Below are 27,274 nucleotides of genomic sequence, written 5' to 3' on the forward strand. Positions count from 1 at the left end.
GAATCTTCTAAGTTACTTTGGGCAAGGGGAACCAGTGTAAACCATTTGAATTACTTCTCAAAACGCAGTTTATTTAAATGCCAGCTCAACTGCTCAATGTAAATTATACTTCTTAGGGTGAAATTAAGAAATTTGAAATGTTTTCTTCACTGTCCCCGCCTAAACTGAGACAAAAATATGTTAAGCATAATTGTCCTCTCTTCTGTGGAGTTCACGACTTACAGAGATGAAGAGGATGTGGCTTTAAAGCAGCAGAGATAGTAAAATAGTTAAAAAAGAAATGTGGTACCCAAAACATATGAAGGGAAGCTGAAACAATCTGGATTCCAAAGCAAGAACACAGTTCCAAGCAGAGAACATGCTTCCCTATACACTCTGGACTTCTCCAGTTGCCGGCTAGAGGGCGTCAGGGCTTTAGAAAAAAAAAAATCAAAACCAACCACCTTGAACAGCTCTAATCTGGAGAAGTTCATTCAGCCCAGCTCTGATTATTGCTCCCAATCCACAAGTTGCCTCTGTGGACACCTCTTATCTCTGTTTTAGTATCCTCATCTTTAAGCTCACTTTTCACTTCATGTTTTACTAATTCTTTCTCCATCAAAATTTTCTCCTTTATTTAAAAAAAGAAGTTAAAAAAATATTTCAAGGTGCTATTGAAAAATGAGAAAGCCTATGTCATACTCTGACAATCCTTTGCCTTGTTTTTCACACCTGTATATGGAAGGAATTACAGTTTTTAAATATTCTGAGGATAGATGCTAAGTAGGTGACATCAGAGTCACCTAGAGTCACATCGAGTCACATAGAGCTGAGGAGCTCCTCCCAGCCCTATGCTGGCCCAGAGATTCTGATTCTCAGTGGATTTGGAAAAGGATCCAAGACTGTACATTTGCTTAAGTTTATTTTCATTTATTTTGAGACAGAGATAGAGAGCAAGTGAGGGAGGGACAGAGAGAGAGAGACGGAGACCAAATCCCAAGCAGGGTCTGAGATGTCAGCACAGAGCCCAATGTGGGGCTTGAATTCATGAACTGTGAGATCATGACTTGAGCTGAAATCAAGAGTTGGATGCTTAACTGACTGAGCCACCCAGGTGCCCCAAGACTCTACAACTTAAATGCATTCTTCCAGATGATACTAATTTTTTTCTAAGTTTGGGAATATCTGGACTTTTATTTTTTTCTAACTTTCCAGGTAAAAAAATATTAAGTTCCCAAAAGTAATGAATGTCCAGTGGTGGTTTATCACACCCTAATATTGGAAACAAAGGAAGAGAAAGAGGTCTTGGCAAGTTTCCTTAAAATCACATTTGGGTCCAACAATGACATTTTCTTCATTGTGGGACTGAGAGGGCCATGTGCTCCTGTGGTATGTCAGACAGCACATCTCAGACTGAGCCCTCGGGAGAGGCTGTCCCACGTGCGACTCTCCAAGAATTCAGCCAGAATGCTTCTAAGGCTAGAATATTCATTTCTGAATCTGCTCTCTGAAAATGAACCAGAGATCATGTACAGCAATTTATAGTATCACTTAACTAAGCCTGTGTTATGGAAGCAAAAATCCCTTTTCAAAGAAGTTCTTTTCCAACACTAACTAAAGATATTTTAGACCCATTATCCTAAAAATATGGGCCACATTTTTCTCAGACATCATCTAAAAAATTCAAGGAGAGAAACGTATCAGTGGTGGTTAAGTATCATTTAATTATACAAGGTCATAATCCAAATAATGTAATATATGACAAACAAGTTAGTAAAGGCTAGGATGTGGGTTTGAGGGAGCCTGGTATCACATGGATAGTTTGTTCTGGGCAGACTGTAGCAAGACAGAAGCACTTGAGCTGGATCTAAATGAGAAGACAGGAAATTACAGGAGTCAGGTTAGAGAGAAGATATATAATCTGAACTTCTTGATTCTGGGATTCTACAAAGAAAAGTGGGTTTTCAGATAAAATAGAAAAGAATCTATTCTTTCAAGATTCCTTTGGAATATGTGCAGATAATCTTCACTCTGAGTTATTTCTTTTCAGTCTGCAGATAGCACAGAATTTTATTGTACCAAAATTATGAATTGAATTCCTAATATGCACAAAGCAATGTGTTAGGTGTTTGGATATAAAACAACAAAAACAACAATGGTACAATAATGATAATAATAATAATAAAAGCAATGATAACCATTCATATTTCACATTTATTTGGAAACTATTATTTTTCTAGGGTTGTTGTAACAAATTATCACAAAATGGGTGGTTTAAAAGAACAAAAATTTATTATCTCAAAATCCTCAACACTAGAAGTCAGAAATCAGGGTGTTGTCAGAGTTGGTTCCTTGGATGTTCTGAGGGAGAAAACATACCATGCCTCTCTCCTAACTTCTGGTGAGTCTATGTTGATTCCTTGGTTTGTAACAGTATCATTGTTATCTCTGTCTTTGTCTTCAGATGGCATTTCTCCTTTCTGTGTGTATCTTTGTGTCTCTGTCTTCTCTCTATATAAGGACACCAGTCACTGAATTAGTGTCTACTCTAATCCTATATGACTTCATCCTAATCTGCAAAAGTTATATATTTACATTTCCAAACAGGGTCACATTAACAGGTACCGGGAACTAGGACCTGAACATATCTTTTTAGGGGACACAATTATACCCACTACAGGTAACAACTGTGTCCACTGTGCAAAGGTTTTTATCTGCATTATCTCACCTAATACTCAAAAGTGAGGTTAATACTACTATCATCCCAGATCTGATTTCCAGCCTTTTATCCCCAGAACTCTAGAGTTGCATATCCAACTGTTACTTGATGCTTCAACATGGTTGCCGATTTCCTTCAGATTTTTCAATCTTAGTAAATGGCATTACTATTCACATAACCATTCAAACTAAAAACCCAAGAGTAGGGGCACCTGGGTGGCTCAGTTGGTTAAGTGTCCGACTGCAGCTCAGGTCATGATCTCACAGTCCGTGAGTTCGAGCCCTGCATCAGGCTCTGTGCTGACAGCTCGGAGCCTGGAGCCTGCTTCAGATTCTGTGTCTCCCTCTCTCTCTGCCCCTCCCCTGCTCATGCTCTGTCTCTCTGTGTCTCAAAAATAAAAATAAAAACATTAAAAAAAATTTTTAAAAACCCAAGAGTAATTCTTTACCTCTCATTTTCCCTTACACTTAATTGAACTCAATGTAGCAGGTCTTAGTAGCATGTTCTCAAGAACAAAAACAAAAACAAAACCCCCAAATTCCTGAATCCACCTACTTCTTCCTATTTTTCAATTTCTCTCTGTGTTAGGTATCTCTTGCTGAATAATAATTTATGTTAAAACTTTATGGCTTAAAATAACAGTCTGTGTAGTTCAGGAACCCAAGTGCGGCATAGTGTCATTGGCTCAAGGTCTAGCATGAGGTTGCAGTCAACCTATCAGCTGGTGTTGTGGTCTTATTTAATTAATTTAGCAGTAGAGAGGGGAATTTGCCTTTAAGTTCATTCACAAGGTTGTTGGCAGACCTTGATCTTTCACTCTGTGAGATGCTTCACAATATAGCAGCTGGGTTCTGGCAGGGTAATGAAGGGGGGTGGGCAGGGAGAGGAATCGGCATGAAATCTATATGGTGTTTTTATAATCTAGTAAAAGAAGTGGCACTCCTATCACTTCTGCCACATCACCTTCTTTAGAGGCCAGTCAATAAGTCCAGTCCACACTCAGGGAGAGGGGAGTTATACAGGAATATGATTACTAGGCAGCAGAGATCATTGGGACTATCTTGAAAGCTGACTACCACAATAGGGCACGTTGTCACAACACCCAGCAGGAAACAGGAGTTGAAGACCTACTCAACTGAGTAGATATCTCAACAGCGGCACAGTGCTGGGACAATAAAGATTGAAGTTAAAGCCTAGTAAAATGGAAGGGAATATTAAGTAAGCAGTCCAGGCTTTCAGTCCAAACCCCCAAAGAGGCACATCCTAAGGTTAAGTTCTACACTCTATTCTCAACAACCAGAAAACACACACTTCCTTCAAATACACATAGAACATTCACCAAAATAGACCACATGCTGGGTCAAATTCAAGTTTCAACACATTTCAAAGGATTGAAATCATACAGACCATGTATTTTAAGCACAGTGGAATTAAACTAGAAATCAACAAAAGAATGATTACTATAAGTCCTCAAATGTTTCACAATTAGGTCACATATTTTAAACAACCCTGATTAAAGATGAACTAAAATGTAAAATGTTATAAAAGAAAGTATAAAATAGTTTAAAATAAATCATAGTAAAATATGGCATCAAATTCTGTGGGATGTAATCAAAACAGTGCTTAGATGGAAATTTATAGCTGTAAGTGCATATTTTTAAAAAGAAAGGTTAAACATCTAGCTTCAAACTCAAAATACTAGAGGACGATAAATACTTTCATTCCAAAGAAAGAAGAAGTATGGGAATAGTAAAGATAAGAGCAGAAATATGCAGACAGCCTCTGCTATATCAGGGATTAACCTTCTAGTTGTTGGCTCATACAGAGGTGGGTGGAGGAGGTCCCAAGAGAAGAGCAGAGAAGCCCAAGGTGGGGTTGCTCAGGGGGCTTTCAGAATATTCACAAAGGAGAATATTTATTTCTGAAGGCAAAGAGAGGAATGAGTAGTCTAATACTAAAACCAGAATCTGTTTCCCAACTCCAGGTGGGAGTTAAGAGAGGAAGCCAACTCTTTAATAGAGAGGTGTGTCCATGGGTCTCAAAGCAGGTTATTCCCAGAACATTCCCCACTAAGTCTCCCAGCCATCCACCCTCACATCAAATATTTATTCATCCTTTTTATCTTTGAGGGAAATGCAGTAATAAATAAAACATAGCCCTTGTGCCCACAGTTTATAATCAAGTGGAAAGTCAATTATAAGGAATCATGAGATTCATTAACTTGACTCTCACTGCATGAAATTCAGGTTGGCTGCCTGCTTTCTAACTCAACATTGATAACATCAGTTCTTTTTCTGAGTCTTTCACAGGGTTCTCTCTGCCTTACATACGAACCCATGCATTCAATAAACATATCCTGTGTACTCCATTTTCTCACACTGGGTTTCAAAGACTCCATAATTTTATCCATATACATATCAGTCCTCTCACCTTCAAAAGATGAATCATAACACCTTAATCTGACCACAGCCACTGCTTTACTGCAGGAAGCAGTGGCTGAATCAATAGAGCCCTTTGCTCTTGGAGGCCTCTCAGGAGACTTGGTGTAGATTTAATAGGACAGCAAACAATCAACTAATAGTGTGAGTCGGTGTTATCTGCTATACTCAGAGAGGCTAGGAAGCAACAGAGGAGGACTTCTTGTTGCCAAGGAGGCAATCCTGGCAGGCAACATTTGGAGAGTGTGGCCAAGGTAGACAAAGGTGATCGCAGAGGCATTTAGCACCTGGCCAGCTGTCCCCTGGGCTTCGTGAAAGGGTCTCTGAGAGCACAGAGTCTGGCTTTCTACGCTCTGAAGATTCAAAGTGCCGCAGATATTCATCTTGTGGCTGTAGAGATAACCTACATCTCTGTCTGGCAGTGTGGGCAAGCTATGTTAAAAGTGCAAAACCATGAAAAAAAAATAAAAGTGCAAAACCATGAAGAGAAGCTTTATCTTTATCCAGGGTTAACTTCAAAGCTGGTTTTTTGTTATTTTCATGTATATCCTTAAGAGCCACTTTATCATGAGGAGAAGCATATACGAGTTGTTGAAATGAAATTGTTGGAGGACTTAGGGGCCTTGCTTCATAAGTTTCAAGGAAAGATCTTTAACAGGAGTTGGTGGTATGCATGCATCTGCCTGAGCTTAGGCTGGGTGTCGGTTACCAAGTTTTATCTCCATCGCTTTTCCAATGGTCAACAGATAAGTTAGTGACAAGGTAAATGGATGGACCCACGGTGGTAGATCCATACAATGGGACTCTATGCAGAAATAAAAAGGAGAAGAGTACTGGGACACAAAATATCCAGATAATTACGCTGAGTTAAAGAAGGCAGACAAAAATTAGTTCATACTGTATGAATCCCTTTATATGTAATTCAAGAAATTGCTAATGAGTCTCCAGAGACAGCAGGAGAGTTGGGGGGAGGTCATACAAGTAGGGACAGGAGGAGGGGACTGCAAAGGGACGGGGGAATCTTCTAGTTTGACACACACACACTAGCACACACGCACATGTGCACACACACATATGTCAAAACTTATTGTGGTGATGGTGTCACAGGTGTGTATATCCATGCAAATGCATAAAATTGTACACTTTAAACATATGCAGTTTATCGTATGTCAATTGTACCTCAATGAAGCAAAAGAAAGGGTATTATTATGGTATATCCTTATTGCCACCTGAGCAAAATCTCACTTCAAAGTTTCTTTGGGGCATGGCTGATCTGCTCTCAATGACCCCAGGAGGATACCAGAAAGCATTGATGAATATCGGGGCTGTGGCCCTGACAGGAGCCTGGCAGAAGCCCTGACACTCAGCTGCTCTCCTGATTCTCTGAGAAGAATGCCAGCCCAGGCTATTCATGGGCTTTGTGTTGAGCTCCGTGGGTTAGGAGAATATTAAAAGTGCAGTAAACTAGGATTGTGAACATTCCTTGGTATTTTCATACCTTCCTGACACCACTTTCCATGAAAGAAGTTCTGATCTGGTCAGATTCCAAAGACCTTGGTTGAGCTGCGTTTATTAGTGGATGGAATTATTGTTTGTTAACCAAACTCTATCATTGGTCTTTCTCTTCCATTTTTTTCTTCTGTGCAGCTGAGTATGCAAAGCCTGGACTCTTCTCTTGTCCTTACCTCAGTTTGAGCTAATGAATAACAATGCCTCCTTGAAAATGTTTTTCACTTGATTTTGCAAATACCACACTCTCCATTCTCATTTTGTTGCCTAGTCTTCGGTTTCCTGTGCTGATTTTTCTTTATTTCGCGGAACTCTAAATATTGGAGCACTCTCAATGTCTTAGCCTGTTTTGACTGATATGACAAAAATACCATAGACTGGGTGGCTTGTAAACAACAGAAATTCATTTCTTACAATTTTGGAGGATGGGAAGTCCAAGATCAAGGCACTGGCAGAGTCAGTGTCTGGTGAGAGCCTGCTTTCTGCTTCACAGACGGCTATTTTCATGCTGTGTCTTCACATGGTGGAGGGGGTGAGATAGCTCTCTGGAGCCTCTTTTATAAGGGCACAAATCCCATTCATGAGACTTCCACTCTCATGGACTAATCACCTCCCAAAGACCCCACCTTCCTATGCCATCACATTGGGGTTTAGGATTTCAACATATGGTGTGTGTGTGTGTGTGTGTGTGTGTGTGTGTGTGTGTGTCTGGGGGGAAGACACAGATATTTAGTCTACAATACCCGGAGTACAAGCTTCACATTTGTTTTCTTCTCTGCTACATTCTCATAATAGATACTTTCATTCCATTCAAGGCTGTCAATATCATGCAAATACCTATGATGACTTCTGAATGCATAACGTCATCCTGAACCTCTCTCTGAACTCAAGACTTGTATATCCATTAGCCTATTTGCCTTCTCCTTTCAGATATCTAAGAGATATCTTAACATGTTTCAAACTGAACTTTTGATTTTCTCCACCCCCACCAATTCTATTCTATCTTCCATCTTCCCCATCTCAATTATTGGCAACTCTAAACCTTGAAACGCTCCTTGAGTTCTTTTTTTTCTTACACCACACAACCAATTTATTAGAAAGTCTTGTGTTTACTTGCAAAATAAATCCAGAATCTGATAGATTGTCACCATGTCTTTTGCTACCACATGATGTAACCCATCATTATCTGATACCTGAGTTAATTCAGTGGCTTCCTAACTGCTCTCTATGCTCCTCCCTTTCCCTCTCTACAGCAGCCCAGGACACCCTATAAATCCTAAGTCATTTCGTGTCACTTCTGTATCCTGTATTCAACTCCCTACCCACCATGGCTTCTTTACATGCTCAGGGTAAAATCCAAAGTCTTCCCTGTGGTCTCTAAGAGCCTTGTGACCTTCCCTCCCCCTCTCCATCACCACTCTCCCCTTGTCCACACACTTGACAAACATTTTGCTTCTTCCTGAGCTCTTTAAGCATATTCCTATTTATTCCCAATAAGGTCTTTCCCCAATAAGGTCTTTCCTATTATTGTCTCCTTGGACTGGAATGCTCTTCTTCCAGATACTTATTTTGTCCAGATTCTTAATTCCTTCCTTAAAATTATCTTAGTGGAGGCCACTTGACCCTCTTATATAAAAGAGGAACCCACTCCTCTCAATACTTCAGTCCTCCTTAGCCTGTTTTTGTTCCCACCACTCTTACCACTGTCTTACATATATTTACTTGTTTGCTATCTTTCCCCCTGGCTCAAGCCAGGGCATATGAAAACATGAGGAAAGATTCTATGACTATTTTATTTGTTGTTATACCCCCAATGTCTAGACACAGAAGCAGTCAACAAATATTTGTTGAATGAACACATGGAGTATTCTCTTTTTGCTAACACAGTAGCGCTCAAATATTCCCTGATACATCCCATCCCTAATTTCTTCCCTTTCTTGGGAACAATGGGCACACCATTCTTTAATTCAAATTTAATCTTTAAGGCAGAATGACAGAAAGGGACTGGTGCCCACGTGGACTAACACAGGACCAATCTGATAATGGTAACCTCTGAAGTTGCCAACATGGTTACTCAGAGACCACCATGCATGGGCACTCAGTTGTCTACTCACTTCTCATTATTAGGCTTCTCTAATTTCCAATCCGATAGCATCTTTCTTCATCAAGTGTTAAACTATTTTACAGAATAAGAACAAATTGTTAAGTTTATGTTTTTTTATTTAGAAACAACCACAAACTTATGAAAGTTGGAAGTGGGGTTAAAGAGAACATTTTATGTTCTGAATCATTTGAGAGTAAATTGTCAACTAGATGCCCCTCACCTCCACTTTCATGTGTATCTCTAACAAACAAGGTCAGTGTTCTACATAAGTCACAGCGTCACAACTGGGAAATTAAGTGATACAATACTAACACTACATTCTTTGTCTCCTTTCAAGCTTCACTAATTATTCCAACAGTGTCTTTTGTGACAAAAGGACCTTATTTAGAATTAAGTGTTGCATTTAGTTGTCATATCTCTTAGGTCTCCTTCAATCTGGGACAGGTTTTTAGTTTTCCTTTGACTTTCTTAGCCTTTTGCAGATTAAAAAAAAAAACCACCAGCAGTTATTGAGTGAGCTGAGGTGCCTCACCTTAGGTTGTCTGATGTGTTCCCATGATTAGAGTCAGACTATGTGTCTTGGGCAGATATTTCACAGAGTGATGGTGTTCTTATTGGAGCCTATCAGGTAGCACATGGTTTTGATTATCCACACTACTGATTTTGTTTTCTTTGTTTACTTGATTAAAGGGATATTTGCAAGCCTTGTTCACTCTAAAGTACTCTTTTTGCCTTTATATTTAATAAATATTTGGGAGGAGATAATTTAAAATTGTATAAAGTTGTATAAAGTTCCCGTTCTTCATCGTTTATCTATTTATCTATCATTTATCTATTTGTATCAATATGGATTCATTGATTCTTATCTTATTGTAAGATTTATTACTGTTATATGTTTTTGCTTAAACTTCCCTAGACTTGGCCAGTGGGTGCCTTTTCATGTTAACTCCTCTCTCCTTTTGACAAGCTCTCATCTTTCTTTGAGTTTTTGTTTTTGTTTTTGTTTTTCAGCAATAAAATGCTTCTGGCTTATCTTCTATCTCTCAAGCCCTAGTTCTAAATCCAGTCATTTCTCTAAGGAGTCCTAGTTCTTAGGCCTATTTATATCTTTATTTCTGTATGCATCTATATAGTTATCAGCAACTTTGGGTTCATACCAATTACCTTCAGTTGTAGTCCAACGTAGAGTTTATTCTACTTCTCTCTCTCTCTCTCTCTCTCTCTCTCTCCCTCTCTCTCTCTTTTCATATTGGTAATTCTCTTCACTGGCAGTGAGAAACTTGACTCCCATTATCCTTGCTGTGTTTACTTATTTAATGAATTTCCCTGTATGTAACAGATCTCCAGTCACCACCATCAGTTTCCACCACCACCCCACCCTTTCTTACCCTGCCAGTATTTCAGCACCCTTCTGGGACATTCCCTCTCAGGTGGATGCCCTCCTCACTCTGCTCAGGTTCTGATACCATGCAGTGGGTAGCCGTCTTACATCGATAACGATTTTACATTGCTGAGGCTCTGACACCTTTGTAATAGGCTGCTCCCTGACCCCCTCACACAACTTGGAGTCCCTTTGGCAGACCTCCCATATGAATCTCCCTCCATTAACCCAGTAAAATCTTGTTATATTTCATTTTGATTAGGCTTAAGATGATCTACAAACTGAAATTAGTTTCAGTTTACTGCAACATTTTGACTTAAGTGTTACACATATTTTTCTGAAATATGCTGCTTTCTTTCAGCCAATAGTATATTTCATTAATCAGGGATCCATAGCCTTCTCAGCCATGGCTTTCAAAGGGGCATTGCCATGACATTGTTTATTTAATTAAGTTGATTAATTACATTAGAAGAATGGTCCAAAATGGAACCCACTTGATACAAATCCAGGTAACTTTACAAAATCTACAATGCATAGATTCCAGAATCTTCAGATTGAGCCAGGAAGGCAAACTCTCTGGGGGTTGAGTGTATGGAGTAGGCAGTGTTGATTATCCATCCACCTACATATTGGATACAACTGGGTGGAAGAATAAAAGTGAACTTACACTTCTAAGAGTTACAAATACTTAGCTCCATATTCTTTTAAGACTGGAGAAAGGTTTAAAAGAAAATAGTACAAAACTACCCTATGACCCAGCAATTGCATTACTAGATACTTACCCAAGGACACAAAAATACTAATTCAAAGGGATGTATGCACCCCAATGTTTATACCAGCATTATCTACAGTAGCCAAATTATGGAAATAACCCAAGTGTCCAACAACTGATGAATGGATAAAGATGTGGTATATATATGTATATGTATATGTGTATGTATATGTGTGTGTGTGTATATATATATATATATACACACACACACGCACACACACACATACACATACAATGGAATATTATTCAACCACAAAAAAGAATGAATCTTATCATTTGTAATGACATGGATGGAACTAGAGCACATTATGTTAACTGAAATAAGTCAGAGAAAGACAAATACCATGTGATTTCACTCATATGTGGAATTTAAGAAACAAAACAAATGAGCAAAGGAGAAAAAAAGAAAGAGAGAGAGAGAGAAGCAAGCCAAGAAACACACTCTTTCTTAACTATAAAGAACGAATTGATGGTTACCAGCAGGAAGGTGGGTGGGAGAATAGGTAAAATGAGTGATGGGGATTAAGGAATGTACTTGTGATGTGCACCGGGTGATGTACGAAGGTGTTGAATCACTATATTGTACATCTGAAACTAATATTGCACTGTATGTTAACTAACTGGAATTTAAATAAAAACTTTAAAAAAGTAAAGAAAGTAGTATATGTGACAACAACATTGAAATGTATGACTTTTGAAGACAATGTTTTGTTTCCACTTTCAAGTAGAGGTAAGATCCGACTACTCTTGAAAACCTCAGAGGAAGACTCTTCTCTCCATCCTTTGGGTTGACTTAGGAACAGCAGCTTGCCAACTATAAAGCGTGATACACTGATTTTTACTACGAGGTAGTGGTTGTGGTACTCAGGCAGGATTAACGGATGGAAAGTCTATTTTTATGACATGCCCATTTGTGATTCTTGGGGCAAAGTCCGGGTTGTTTTGGTTTTGGTTTTGATTTTGGTCGAAGTCAGTTTCTTTTGCCTTTCTAGTGTTAATGACAGCTCTAAAAAATGCAGGGACTAACAGTCCCTGAATGTCAGCTATCCCTTGTGCTACTATAGGCTTAGTTGGAAAGTATGAACTTCCAAAGCCTTCTTTGCTCATGAAACAGAGGGAGCTTTTTGTGAAGCATCTCATATCTTTTGTCACAATTTGCATTTTTGTACAGAAAATACTTCGCCATAAAGAACTAAACCACTACCTGAGATGCTATGGTGATGTCTGTAGATTGTCTGTATATCAGTGTTCTTTGTCCTTCCACTCTTTGTGAATGAGAGCATCACAAGGGGTCTTTAGTAAGACGGATTTGTATTTGATTCTGTTGGGTGGCTTGACTGAATCTTTTCTTTTTTTCTGAACCTCACTACTTTATCCTGGTTTTTCTCTTTGTACTGATGTGATCCTAGGCAAGTTGTATAGCCTTTCAGTGTTTTCTCAACTATAAATGAAGGATAGTAATAGTACCTGCCTAATAGGTTTTTGTAAAGATTAAATAAAGTAATACAGATACACAGTGTTTAGCAGAGTGCTTGATGTATAGTCAGTGTGTAGTCTATTTTATTGTTTCTGTTCATCGCTGTTATTCAGCACTTGGATTTTCATGTTTTTAAAGTATTTTTTTCAATGGTAGTATATTTGCATCAGCTGGCTCGGGGATATTTTGGAGACTGCAGTGATTCACAGGTCTGGTGTTTATAGTGGGCATATCAGGAAATGTAGTTGGCTTTTTTTTTTTATTGCTACCACCCTTTGTCACCAAGAACATTTGTTACCTTTTTCCAATGAGTAGAGGAAAAGGTGAGTGGGATTAACTTTTCCCTCTACCCAGAGGAAACACCAGGCTTTGGGGGTATTTTGTAAATTCTGGAAAAAGGAGGAGGAACTTAGAATAGTGCTGAGCCATGTTGAACACGTGCTGAATTTAGAGACACGAATCGATAGTTGCACCACTGGTGCAGTTAGGTGAGTCTCAACAGCACCTGGAAATAAAAAGCAGGGAAAATCGGCGGTTAGGGTAAAACAAGGTTAGAGTTTGATGAGGAAGAGGTGTTGAAGGCACTGGTGAGAGATGATTTAAGGAGATGACTCATAGGCTGTGGATAGGCAGAAAAGGAGGTAACGGCAGAGAGATGTTTAAAGATTATGGGACAACCAAAGATGGAGAGGTCAGGAGATAGGCAGTCCTTACTAGGCTGAAGACCCAAGGTACTGGGTACAAAGGTTTGGAAGGGCTGACAGAATACGAAGTTTTGGTGGTGGGCCCAAATTGTAATTACAAGGGTCCTTATAAATGGAAAAGGGAAGGAAAAGAGATAGTGTCAGGATGATGCCCTATAAGAGATTCAAAGGCCAGTGCTGACTTTGAAAATGGGGGAAGAGGGCAAGGAGCCGGGAGATGTGGTCTTAGAAGATAAAAAAGGCAAGAAAATGACTCTTCTCTGCCTCCAGAAAGGAAGGCAGCTGTGCTTGATTTTAAGCCAGTAAGACCTATCTCAGACTTCTGACCTCCAACTGTATGATATTAAATTTGTGCTGTTTTAACTCACCAAGTTTATGGGAATTTGTAACGTGAATAATAAGAAACTAATTCAATATCGTGGTGCATATGTATCCAGTCTGAAGGATCCATGCCCACCACAAACCTGTGAGGACCACCTTGCACTTAGATCACCGCTTTGACGTTCCTGCCCAGGCCTGCGAGAGGTTGAATGAGTCGGTTTCCCCAGCCTCTCAAGGAACACATATGGTTGGCTGGAAGCCATGGAGAACCAGTATGGAGCCGAATTCCTCCTGAATGGAGTAAGGAGGCCTGTTTCAGCCCAGAGGTGTGAAATCTTGGCTGGATTATTCCAGTAAATTCTCAGGATGCCTGGCAAGCTCCCTGGTTTGCAGCATTGTCTCAGTAATGTAAAGCTTGAGCCTCTGAATGGATGTCCCCTCCGTGGGCAGCCTGTGCAGGTAAACTGGAGCGCTACCTTCACATGGTCTCGGGCTTGCTTATTCCCTCCACTCTCCTTACGGGTGAGTGGAGGTGGGCTAGGAAAGGTGGGGTTATAAAAGTAGAAGAGCACCAGAGACCTGCGGACCCAGCGTGGCTCATAATTATCTGGTCTCGTCACGTCTTTGTGGCGAAGAAGGGACTTGTCAAGCGTCGAACTAGAAGCTTAGCTCAGGCCATTTCCCTCTGCGTGACTTGGCAAAGAGAGAAATTGCCCATTCCTTTTAAAAATGGAAGTCTTAGCTTGCCTTGGAAGGGAATCCCAGAGACGTCTGGCTGAGCGAGGGGTCTTGGTAGAGCCAGGTCAGGAAAAGTTGGGAAACGGAGCCGGAGCCGAGAAGGACAGCCAAGGGGGCAGCACTGAGCTGGGGAGGGTGAGGGAGTGGGGTCCCCCGTGCCCCAGCTCGGCGCCCAGCACTCTCGGCCTGTATTTCAGCCAGGGAGGGCCGGCCTGGGGGACCTCTCACTCGCAGTCCCGCCCAGGGCGGCTCTCCCTGGTCTCCCCCTATTTGGCCCGCGCGGCAGGGCTCTGGGCGGGGCCGGAGGAGCGCGGGGGTGGGAGGCCCGAGGAAGATGCGCGGAGTTGGCTGCGAGGCCGAGCGCGGAAGGCGGAGGGGTGGGGATCTTGGGTGGGCTGCCCCCTCCGCCCTGACCCGTTCCACGCCCCGCGGAAAGCGGGCGCTGCCAGTCGAATCGCTCCCCTTTCAGGAGGGAAGGGGGATCAAGGTAACTAGCCCCTTTCTGCTTAAAAAAGCCAAAGGAGATCGTGGGTAGCTTCGCAGCCGCTCCGTCCCACTCCTGGACCATGCACCCCTGCATCTTCCTGCTCGGCCACGGGCGAGGACTTGATTTCTTGAGCTGAGAGCTAAACCTCGTCGACTTTTCTTCTCCCCAACAACTGAATCATGCCATGTGCCCAGAGGAGCTGGCTTGCAAACCTCTCCGTTGTAGCTCACCTCCTTAACTTTGGGGCCCTTTGCTATGGGACACAAGCTCAGCCAGGCCCGGTGCACTTCCCGGACAGGAGGCAAGGTTAGTGGCTTTTCTTTATCTCCTTTGAAAACCGTGGTGGAGAGACGCGTGGAAAGTTGGTTGCTTCCCCATCCCCTCCCCCACTGGCTGAACTCTGCAAAGCCGTTTGGCTGAGTCGTAAGGAAATCTAGGCTGGGAGCTCAGTGACATAGGGTGTCTCGGAATTCATTGTTGAAGGTGGTGATTCCTTAATTCTTACTGAAAGGCGAGTATCCCGGATCTCTTTCACACCAACGCTGAGGCAGGAAAGACCCAAGTGATAGCTGGTAACGCCCCCCTTTTGTCTTCTCTTTCAATGCTGCAGTGTTTCAATCCTCTATTTTTCAAATTCTGAACACGGAAAATGATTTTTTTTTTTTTTTTTTTTGAGTTCCAATCACCACTGGCAGTCATTGCAGTATTTTTAGTTAGTTTCAACTCTGGACAGGGGAGGGGAAATGTGATTCTGGCCCCCTGCTGAGTGAGTTTGGCTGTGTTTTGGTTTCCTGGAAAGATTAAGGCCTGTGTTTTAAAAATAACTGTTCTTTTGGGGGAGAATTTACCACCTTAGGGGCTCACCTTTCTCTGTCCTGCCTTCTTGATCACAGCTGGCTGCATCTCCTGAATGTCATGAAACTCATAATGCTATAGAAAACACTGGAAGAGGGTATGATGACAGTTTGGTGTTATTTAAGCCTAACACCTTGAGCAGAGCGACACTGTTTCCTCTGCTTTTTTATTGGATTTGGAAGGGTCAGAGACACTTTCCCATTTGGTAGGGAGTTCCTTGGGCCGTCTAGGAGAAACAGAGCTCCATCAAGGCCTGAGTGGCTGGAGAAAGTTCCCTGCACCAAGACTGCTAAGGCACCCTGTATGTGTCAGCCCAGCAACCACTGACAACAGCCTTCTGGGGTTCAGGGACTGTTGTTACTGCCTCTGTTTTAAAGGTGAGGAAATTTGGTGAGTTTATTGGCCCAGCTCACGGTGGAGTGAGGTTTTGAACCCAGGTAGCCTGGCTTCAGTGGCTGGCCTCTCAGCAATAATAGGGACAACACACACATACACAGACACACACAGACACACACACACACACACACACACACACACACACACACACACAGAGCACTGCTTTAACATCCATTAAGTCCTGTGTTTGCTGACTGTGCTCCAGTCTTGAGAAGCTTCCCTAGCATTCTGACCCCCTTAATCCCCAAGACCACTTGGGTGGCAGACATCACGAGCTTGTCTTTGTTGAGGATTTCCACACAGGGTTCTGCCTACGTTGCAAAGTTCTAATACTGCTGAGAGCTCATCTTCTGTGACTTCAAGAGCCATCAGAAACAAGTCCCTTTGCTTTTCTTGGAAGCTGGAGCCCAAACACCACCGGGGTTAGATGTCAATCAGCCAGCACTTGCTTGTGTAAACGGTCCAGATACAATCTCCCACCCCCAAGTTTAAAATAGCAGCGTTTGTTTTTCTTTGAAAAACAGCCCCTTTGTGAAAAGTCTCTCTTCTGGCAGCACAAACAAAGCCTGTGAGCACTTCCCAGGGCATTTGGAGATGATTTGGTTCAAAGACACACATTCTCCTGGGTTGGTTTGCAGCTCCCCTTGCTCCAGATCTACTTTGTAAGCGAATTCAGCTTGGTATAGAGCAGACACTACTGGGCTTTGCTCTCTCCTGTCTGGAAGGTGAGAGGTGGTTGTTTTCCTTGGTTACCATTGGGATTAGGTGCTCAGGGTATTTGATATTGAAAAATAGCTGTGAAGTGCCCTGAGTTTATTAGCGATGTGCAGATATTTAGGTTTTAAAAGCAATTTGTTTTTAAAAGACTTTTCTCCAGAATATTTGTTTTTAATCAACTCATCAGTGGATTTACAAGTAATCTGCATTTGGTACAACAGAAATTTCTGAGCAGGCTTTATTTAAAACTGAGTGGAGAGAGGGAGAAAAACTGAGGTGGGGGGGGCCTAGAGAAGGAGAGAGGTAGAGGGAAGGGATGAGAAAATTCTAAGGTTTCTTGGTAATAGGATGACCTGGTTTTTGCCCCAAATGACCAGCCTGCCATTTCACAATGAGCCAAACTCCCAGTTTCCATTTCTACTCTGACAACATTTTTGAATCGCACCCAAGTTCAGAACCTTTAAACTGGCAAATCACTTCATATATCATGTCTTCCATCCTTCTTTTTACAGATGAAGAGGGGGAGGGGCTAGAAGATGAGTCTGTCAGCACCTATTAAATGCCACTGTCACCAGGGGGGTGAAAGGAATTACACAACATCCCACAGTTGGAAACATTCTAGTCCCATATAATCATTAACGTTCTTTCTAGTTCTAAGGGTTGGGCAGAGGCAGGATTTTAGCCCTGGGAAGGAGCATGGAGGCAAATCCAATCTTTCTTGGGACCAAAAATGGCAGATTTGACAAACTCTGCCCAGTATTCTTTCCACATCGCTCACTTGTGATATAGATACACGTGCAGTGCCTTCCACAAGATGTCTTGGTTCCCAACTAAGTATCAGAACAATGGGAAATACTGCTCTTGTACACAGCATAGTGCCTCTCTTCTACAGCCAGTGACAGCCCCTTGGGGTCCTTATCCCTTGTACAGTCTGCAAGTCACTAGCTGCTTCTGTGGTCTCTTTTGCTCCTGGAGACTCTGAAATCAACAGGGCAGGCACTTTATCCCGTGGTGGAGATATGCTTTCTGCTGCATGGGTTTTGCAAGAACACAAGGAGTGTTTCAAGACAAACGTTTCAAGCGTACTTCAAGACAAATGTTCTCGTCATGTATCTATGCTCTTTGAAAAAATAAGGAAGGAAATTATTTCATATATTCTCTTTAAAATTTTTTTTAATTATAATTTAATTTTAGTTATTTTAATTTTATTTATTTTTGAGAGACAGAGCACGAGCGGGGGAGGGGCAGAGAGAGAAGGAGACAGAATCTAAAGCAAGGTCCACGCTCTGAGCAAGCTGTCAGTACAGAGCCCGACACTGGGCTCGAACCCACAAGCTGTGAGATCATGACCTGAGCCGAAGTCGCACGCTTAACTGACACTTCAGCGCCACCCAGGCGCCCCTCATATATTCTCTTAATGAAAGAAGAGACTTCACCGTTTTAATATTTTATTTGTGTTAATTATCATAAGCAATTATGGTCTGGAGGTTAGTTGTCGTAGGGTTCGTGAGAAAATCCAACCTTGTGTGTTGTACTTTACAACTTTGAGGGGATCAACACTGTTCACCACATTTTGACACATATAGTTTTCTATGATAAAAGTATATTTGAAAGGTTACAACAACCTGTGGAAGAGAATTATGAAAATGAACTATTACAGAATTTCATTGCGCTTTTTATTAAGAGTCTTAGAAATTTATTGTTCTCTAAGATGAAAATAATCAAAGTAAAGGGTAAGTGTAGATTTAACCTAAGCTATAAAATCTGGCAGGTAAATATTCTCTCACCTCTTTCCTTTCTTTCTAAGCAGAGGGTGAAAGATCGCTTGGTGTTGTGTATTTTCAAAAGCACTTGTGCCAACAGGCTCACTCAGATTTCTCATGAAGTATCATCCATGTTTGTGACCAAGGGTTTCAAGTCTAATTTTCAATAAGGCAAATCCAAGTATTTAGGGCTTATAATGTATTTCCATAAACCTGCAGATGGTAATGTGATTACAGTGAGTCTCAGTCCCCGCCCCTCCCCCCAGCCCTGTTGACGCCCCACCTTGACATCTGGTCTCAGTGGTAGATGCTTGAGAAGCAGCAAAGGCAGAGGTTAGAAGGGTGGGCTCTGGGGTCAGATTGCCCCAGAATGAATCCTCACCCCTCTTCATTGTCTTTTTTTTTTTTAATTTTTTTAAACATTTATTTATTTTTGAGACAGAGAGAGACAGAGCATGAACAGGGGAGGGTCAGAGAGAGGGAGACACAGAATCTGAAGCAGGCTCCAGGCTCTGAGCTGTCAGCACAGAGCCCAACGCAGGACTCGAACTCACTGACCGCGAAATCATGACCTGAGCCGAAGTCGGCCGCTTAACCGACTGAGCCACCCAGGTGCCCCCCTCTTCATTGTCTTTTTACAGTGGAGGGAATGAAGGCTAGATGAGGGACGCTTAATAATACCTGTCCCAGAGAACTGTAAAGATTAGATAAGACCAAGTTGATATACTCTAAATGCTGTGCTTAACCATAGAAATGGTAAAAATGAGGAGCTCTTATTATTTCCTGACATTTTATTTCTCCATTCCTGTCATATCTCCTCTGAGCCGGGCTTTCTATTGGCCAAGGTCGTAGCTATCTCATCTTCCAAACTGAGTACCTACCGAGAGGAAACCAAGGTGAGCATGGGATTCTCCCCTGTCTCTGCTTGGAGGTTACATCTATTTATGGCCATGGTGATCCTTGGTGGCCAAGTTTCTATCTTTAATACTAGTAGTAGCTATTGAGTGCTATTTGTCGAGCACTCTTCTAAATCCATTACATATATTAATCCACTGGATCCTCAAAACCACCCTAGAAGGTAGGTAGATACTGTTATTACACCCTTGTGTAGGTGAGGCAAGTGCAGTTGGGCCACCACATAAGTCACACCCCTTATGTACGTTGCCTCTTATTTCTGCCCACACTTATGGGCTGCCATGGCTTCGCTACTTGGTTTGCAGTCAAATGAAGAGGCAAAACTAGTCTTATCTCTTATTACTGTACCTGATAAATAGGCAGTTATTATCTCCATTTATTGCTGTGCAAATTGAGGCGTCTTAAAGAAGTCAAGCCATTCTTTTCTTGTCAGATCATCATCCCTGGGGAAGGAGGGGGCAGGGGGCAGTGGTAGTATCACTTCTACTAGGTCATACTCTCTGCCAAGTGCACTGCTTATGTACGCGAAGGGAAGTGGCTAAGAACGTGGCTTTGAAAGAAGAACCGTGAGATTTCAATAGGATAATGTTGCATATTGACTCTGTGCCCTCTCGTAGGCTCAGTTTCTTCATCTATGAAAAGGGAATTCACTGAATCTGTGAATCACAGGTTGTGTGGGTACTGAATGAGAAGAGACCTGTGGTACTTGGATCATAGCAGGTGGTCATGAAATGGTTACTGTGGTTATTATCATTACATTATTATATAGCCAGCTTATGTTGGCTTTCCTAAAAATCCATTAGATCAAAAGCAACTAGGTCAAAGGCTCTAAATTTGTTTGCTTCTTTATTCTTTGAACAATAGTTGCTAGAGCTTAGGCAAGCTTTTTCTTTCATTTTATACTTTCAAAAATCATGGTGAGTTCTTTGAGATGTATGTTCAGAGACAGGTCTTATAAGGGACATGGAACTTCTCCTGAGAAGAGTCAGCATCTGGGCAGTGACCAGTCCAATGGGACTGCTGGTCCCATTGCAAGATGATGGCTATACTCCATTAAATAAGACTTTTTCTGCCCTTAACTTCCATCCACTGCTCATCCTGGGGTAGCCAGAGGTGTTGCCATGAGTAGTAGAAGAGAAGAGTAACTGAGAATAATACTGTGGAAGTCAACCACATCCACCCTTGCCCCACCTAACCTGGCCTTTCCTCTCCTAAGGTCTGAACTTGGAAGGGCAGTGAAACTCTGATATTGAAGATGTCCAGATATTCCTTGGGGAGTAGGCAGTACAGAGGACTGAGTCAATTTGACTCCTAGGTCATGGCACACTAGCGTCATCATTTTGTGCAAAACCCCTTTCTGGTTTTATTTTTTTATGCATTTTTGTCCCCACTCCCATTCCTCCTCATGGAAAACCATTTTAATGGGTTCCATATGTATTTTTTTGCATATGTTCTGGCAGACTTTGTATTATTGTTTTTGTGTGCATGTATTTTCCATTGATGTAGATGGCTCTGCATTCACTTGTATTGTTTCTTATTTTTCAGTGAACATTGTTTTTAAAGATTTTTCCATGTTGCTAGGATCTATTGCTCCTAAGTGCTGCAATTAGAAGCAATGGGTCTGGATTTTTTTACACCTAAACATTGAGACTGTTTATTAGTACCTAAGAGTGAAAACTCTGTGCTCTGCCCATATTTCATCCAAGGCAGAAGTGAACAATTTCACAAAGTGTGTTTGAAGGCAGTTGTCTGGCAGGGGGAGGGTGGGGTGGGATGGGGTGGGGTGGGGGGAGGCTGTTTTATAAATGTATTCCATGAAGCCCAGTTCTTATAATGAACCAGCCACAAACATACTCCCTGATACAGCAACACGTTACAAGCCAGGCTGCCACGTGCAAGGTTCTAGGCTCCAGAGGCTTTGGGAATAAAGTGTGGTGAACAAAAGGCCTTGTAAAATGAGACCATTCTGGGAGCTACAGGAAGTAAGGCCTTGGGTGAGGGTCCAAAGGAGGGAGAAAGAACTTCAACCGGGGACTTTAAGTGAAAGAAGAGGGGGAACTGGAGTTGAGACTTAAAACATACATGGGAATGCACAGAGTATTGGTAGAAAGTGCAAAAGACACTGTAGCTGGGGCGGTAATACGAACAAAGCAACGCAAGCTATAAAGTGCAAGAAATCCATCTAGGAGGTGGCAAGTGGAATTTGTTTCTCTCTCTCTTCCTTCCTTGCTCCTTTTCTTTTCTTTTCTTTCCTTTTTTTCCCTCTAAAGCAGAAGATTAGTTATTTTACGAAGTGGCTACTGGTTTGCTGGAAGTAGCCTGTAATCCCGAGTGATGATTAGCCCCTGCTAGAGAGACTCCTTGTTATTCTCAAACATCAGAATGAAGAGGAGGGGGCGGGGACTTTAAACACAAACGAGTCAAAAGGCCTATGTCCCTGTGTGTGGCAGAGACGAGTGTTCCCATCTAGCATTTTTTAAAGTGGCAGGGTTCATCTTACCCTTTTATTTTGTGTGTTTTGTAAAAATAAAAATAAACATCCAAGTTTCTTTAAGCAGCCTTTGCTACGTTGCAGAACACTTAGGCTGCAACGGGTGTGAAGTTTGTCAGAGTGTGTATGGTGGGTTAGCTGTTTTTTCATTTTCCCTCTCACCTGAGTTAATGGGAAGTTCCTGAGGTGTTTAAGCTCTTTGTAATAAACAGCCAAGCTCTGTGATTTGTACTAATGAACTCAAGCCTCGAAATATGAAATATTCCTTATACTGACCTTGCCCCTTTCCTAACAGTACTCATGCATTAATTCTCATTTTAATCTGTCTCCCGCAAAGCATCTGCCTTCCAGAGCTGTGCCTTCGTGTTGGTGCAGACTGCCACGTGTGGTCAAGGAGGGGCCCCGAGTCAATTTGAGTTGTTCAGGGAATTTACTGTTGACAGTACGTGCGTGGTAGACACAATCTGTAAACTTCAAGCCAGCAGTGGTACTTTGCACTCCGCGAGCTGAGGTCTAAGTTCCAAATAGCAGAGCATTCACCTTGCCACAGACTCATCAGGGAATTCCCTCGGTTTTATTTTTTGTGTCCTTTTCTTTCAGCGCATTTTGTCAAGGCCCTGCCAGAATATCACGTGGTGGCTCCTGTCCGCGTAGATGCCAGTGGGCATTTTCTGTCACATGGCCTGCGCCATCCCATCACCAGCGACAGGAGGAAGAGAGATTTGGATGGCCCAGAGGATCGGGTGTACTATAGAATTTCCCACGAGGAGAAGGACCTGTTCTTCAACTTGTCAGTCAATCAGGGATTTCTTTCCAAAAGCTATATCGTGGAGAGGAGATACGGAAATCTTTCCCGTGTTAAGATGGTGGCTTCCTCGGCACCCCCCTGCCATCTCAGGGGCACAGTTCTGCAACAGGGCACCAGAATCGGGGTTGCAGCACTCAGTACCTGCCAGGGACTGGTGAGTGCCCGGGTCCATCACCTACCTCCCTTCTCTGTCCCCAGGCCCCTATAGTCTCGTCCTGCATGTCTAGCACCAGTGGGTTCACAGACACATTCAGCACATGCACATTGAATACTTGTGATGAGCGTGGTCCAGGCTGCCAAATGGGCTGGGGAGAAATGCAGAAAATCACATAAAAAGTGGATCGATCTGGGAGGTATGGAGAGTCAAGGCACTGAGGGTTCAGAGCAGGGAGGGTTCAACCGGCAATAGCATGGGAGGAGGGGAGGATTGGAGGTGGGTCTTCAGTCTCTGCGGTGGCTCGGAGGGTATTGTGACTGACTGGCTGGCCGGCCCTTTGGAGTTAGGAAAACCTGAATTTGGACTGAGAGGCTTACCAGTGGTGAGTAGCTGCTATGGCATAATGGCTGACTATGTGTACTTCGTAATCAGATTCGGTGTGGGAAGTTAGGCAGTCCGTTTATCCCTTTGTGCCTTTGCTTGTTTGTAAAGTGGAGATAATGACAGTACCCAACTCATAGAAAAAGGGTTGGCAAAGTATGGCCCACGGACCAAATCTGGACTGCCTCTTATTTTTTATAAATAAAGTTTTATGGGAACACAGATAAGCTCATGTGTTTATACTGTGTATGGCTGCTTTCAAACTACAACAGCAGAGCTCAGTAGTTGGGATAAGGACTGTATGGCCCACGAGGCCCAAAAATTGCTCTCTGACTTTTACAGAAAAAATTTACTGGCCCCTATAGTACAGTATTGTGAGAATGAAATGAGTTTTTATATATATATATATATATAAAACTTAGAAGAACGCTTGGTAAATAATACAGTCAATGGATGTTGGCTGTCGTTTTCATTTTTTTTTTTTTATGTTTCCAACATGCCAGGTACTGGAATGTGTCGTTTATGAGGTGGTTTATGTACATTGTCCTCTTCTGCCCCCCAACCCCCCATTTTGTTATTTTTCTAGATGATGAAGCTTGGAGACGTTGAATAACTTTATTGGGCAGTTATTTTGAGCCTGAGTCCTTCTACCCCTTACCAGGCACCCCCCAGTCCCCTCATCTCCCCTAGTTTTGGGGAACCACTAATCTACTTTCTGTCTCTGTTGCCTGCGTATTTAAAATCCTTGGTTTAATAAGCTTTTCAGGAGATTCTGATGCTCAGTAAAGTTTAAGAAGCACTGGCCCTGATCGAACATTAGGATCAACCCAGGAGCTTTTAAAAAGTACCCGTTCCCCACCCCTCTTCCCAGATGTTCTGATTTACCTGGTCTGAGGGTGAAGCGCAGACATCAGTATTTTTTTTAAAGCTCCCAAGAAAATTCTAATGTGTGGTAAATGTTGACAGCCAATGAATTAGTGTGAGCAGGTATTAATTAGCAACATTAGTCAATATTACTCTAAAGTGGCAGCTCTTCCCAAGTAATTCTAACATGCAGCCAGGGCTGAGAACTGCTGCTCTCAATTGGCCCCTCTTTTCCTCTTGTGCTTTCTAAGGGAGATTGCACACTGGTTAGCATTATGTCAGGCTTGGAAACAGAATGCTGGGAGCTTTTCAATTTCAAATGGCCCCAGGGAGCAGAGCAAAGTACCATGTGGGCATTTTCAGATTCAGATTCCAGATTCATTCTAAGTACAGGAGCACAAAGAAGCAAATATTAACTAATGGACTAATGTGGTAGCCAGGATGATGGAAACTTGTAGATTCAAATCACTAAATGATTTCATCAGAAGAAGCAATCTACTGGGATTAGTTTTGAGCCTTTCACACAGAATTGAACAGTTAATGATAGTTATAAAATAAGCCGTAAAATCCAAATGAGTTTCTTTCATTTCTGTGAACATAACGAACTGGCTGGCTTCAAGTTCATTTGCTCGTGTGCCATCATCGTCAGTGCTTCTCATCAAAAGGATAGTGGTTGGCCTTGTGTCTGGTTTCCCCTGATCATTTGTCTGGGATCTGACCTCTGGGATATTTATTTTCCTTTTCACCAAAACAGGACCCCACACTCAAATTCACAGGATGGCAGGCTTAGGATGTATATTGGCTTTTAAGCCCCTCACCATTCCTAAGGACAGAGGTGGCATTTGGGAAAGCTTTCTGAGGAAGAAAACACTGTCATGTAGAAGAAGACATGAGCTTTTCCTTCCTCTGGCTCAGGGCTGGCATATTCTTTGCTTTAGATATAGCCATCGTAATGCTGGAGGCTGTGTTCTCTTAGAGTTGCCTAAAATTTAAGGTCTATTTAGTGTCCCTTGGAGCAGGCTCAGATGGTTGCGGACTGAAGACCCAAGAAAGGTCACTCATGACAGGGTGTGGGATGGCCTCCTTCCTCCATTTAATACCTTCCACACACCTCTGGTCCCCATCCTCTTGGGAGCTGCTCTCAGTCAGCCCATGTCCTGCCCAGCAGCCCCTCCTTGGTCATCTTTAACATTCTCACCACCCTCTCTCTCCTCTGAAGTCTTTATAACCTTAAAGTTACAGAATTTTTTTTTTTGAACAGTTTAGTTGATTTGTTCCATTCTAAGTTTTTTGATGGAGAGACTGTGTTAATCAATTAGACTTAGAATTGATCCTCAGTGGGAGTCATTACCTGTGAGAATTCCAGTGGGGTGGTTTTGGATTTGCTATTGCCAGGGACCCTATCGGATTTGCTCCAGACTACTTTGTTGTTAGTATTTCAGCTGAGATTTTCTGCAAAATGTTATCCTGCACATTTGTGTACGATATGGGACTGGGGTTCAGATTCTTCATGGGTACCCCACCTCCACCGAGGGCTCAGTCTAGGCTCCCAGATACCTGAGTCAGTAAATATTTGTAATGTTTTTATTTTAATAAATATTTTAAAATTTTGTTCACAGTCAGGGACAGTATTTCTCAGCTCAGGCTTTATTAAAGTGAATATGGTTTTTGGCTCTATCCTAAACCCTAACCTCAATTCCCATCCCTACTGGAGAATTAGATCCTGACCCGAATCCAAATAGCTCTCTTTCTCGGGGGCCACTCAGCTTCAACTCCCCCTCAACTCTCTTTCCTTTTCCCTTTTGGCACCTTGAGATTTCCTTTCTTGATCTGAGCTCAACGATGGATTACAATTTTCAAAGATGTATTATTCTTAGTTTTTTTTTTTTAGTTAAACTTTTTATTTTGAGATTGTTGTGGATTCATATGCAGGTGTAAGAACAAATACTGAGAGATCCCATGTACCCTTGACTCAGTCCCTCCCAATGGTAGCATCTTACAGAATTACTGCACAGTATCATAGGCAGCAGTTTGACACTGATATAGTCAAGATGCCCAACATTTCTATCACAAACAGTTCCTCATGTTGTCCTTTTACAGCCGTACCCATTTCCTTCCTGCCTCTCTCCCCTCCTTATGTGTACATTTTGTATCTAAGTCATAATCCATTCTGAGTAAATTTTTGTATAAGATATGAGACTTAGGTAGAGGTTCATTCTCTCTCTTTTTTTCTTGTGGCCTATGAGTGTCTAACTGCTCCAGCACCATTTGTTTTAAAAAGGCTAACTTCCCTCCTTTGAATTGTTTCTACGTTTGTGAAATTCATTTGGAGATATTTTTGTGAGTCTGAGTTTTGTGTTCTATTCCATCAATAGAATCTTTATTGCTATAGCTATGTAAGTAGTCTGGAAATCTAGTAGACTGATTCTTAACATTTTATTTTTTCCCAAAATTGTGTTTTTAATTCTAGTTCCTTTGCTTTTCCATATAAATTTTAGAATAGTCTGACCACAAAAATTTGCTGAGATTTTGGTAGGAATTATATAAACTTATATATAAACTCGTAGAATTGACGTTTGTTACAGTTAGTCCAGTCGATGAACAGGATAAGTTTCTTCCACTTCTTCCCATGACACCTATCCAGGTTGACTGGTTGGAGTAAAAGGTCCGTGATGCTTGGTTTTCTCTCCTTCCCAAGGTGAGAATTCTATAGCTCCTTAGAAGGGATTCTAAATCTCACTCTGATGGCATTTCTCACCAGGAAATCTCCCAGACATTGTCCTCGAATGTATCACCCATTAGTTGGGCTGTCCTTATGGACCAGTGGGCTTACCTCACCTATAGGGTAGTTAGCGTGAATAGAGAATGAGGCTGTTAAATGAACTGTAATAATTGCTTTGTATTTTTTTAATTTACTTTTCTGGGTCAGAGAATTTATTTGGGGAAAAATCAGTGAAACCGTTTTTGCAAATCTGTTCCCTTTGTTTGTTTACTCATATTTATTCTTGAAGTATTCTGGTTTGGAGAGTTTTTTGATTCTAAATCAGATAGAATGATAATTTCTTCTGCGCTGAGCCCCACTGTCTCCCCCACTGCTGAAAGATGGCGCCTAGCGGGATGACCACATTTTATTCACAGGTGAGATTCTGCTTATTGATTCAGAGCACGTTTGGAGAAGAGTCTTCTGTGCTGTGACCTAAGTTTTTATGCCTCATTAGTATGATCTATGATTTCTTTTCAGTTTGAAGAATTCTAGTGTCTAAACACTGTTTATAGGTTTTTAAGTGTCCAACCTGTC

At 41.9% G+C, this 27,274-nt stretch overlaps 1 protein-coding gene across 1 annotated transcript in view; it reads left to right on the forward strand.

Annotated features, from left to right (window-relative positions):
- Positions 1 to 14,505: 14,505 nt before the first annotated feature.
- Positions 14,506 to 27,274, forward strand: part of ADAMTS12 (ADAM metallopeptidase with thrombospondin type 1 motif 12) — a 348,871-nt gene continuing 336,102 nt past the window's right edge. The window contains exons 1-2 of the mRNA XM_047864323.1: positions 14,506 to 14,935; positions 22,367 to 22,728. Of these exons, the coding sequence (XP_047720279.1) occupies positions 14,809 to 14,935; positions 22,367 to 22,728 (489 nt within the window). The 5' untranslated portion in view covers positions 14,506 to 14,808. The remainder of the gene's footprint in view (positions 14,936 to 22,366; positions 22,729 to 27,274) is intronic.

Source organism: Prionailurus viverrinus, chromosome A1 (assembly GCF_022837055.1).
Source record: "Prionailurus viverrinus isolate Anna chromosome A1, UM_Priviv_1.0, whole genome shotgun sequence".
Taxonomy (NCBI): domain Eukaryota; kingdom Metazoa; phylum Chordata; class Mammalia; order Carnivora; family Felidae; genus Prionailurus; species Prionailurus viverrinus.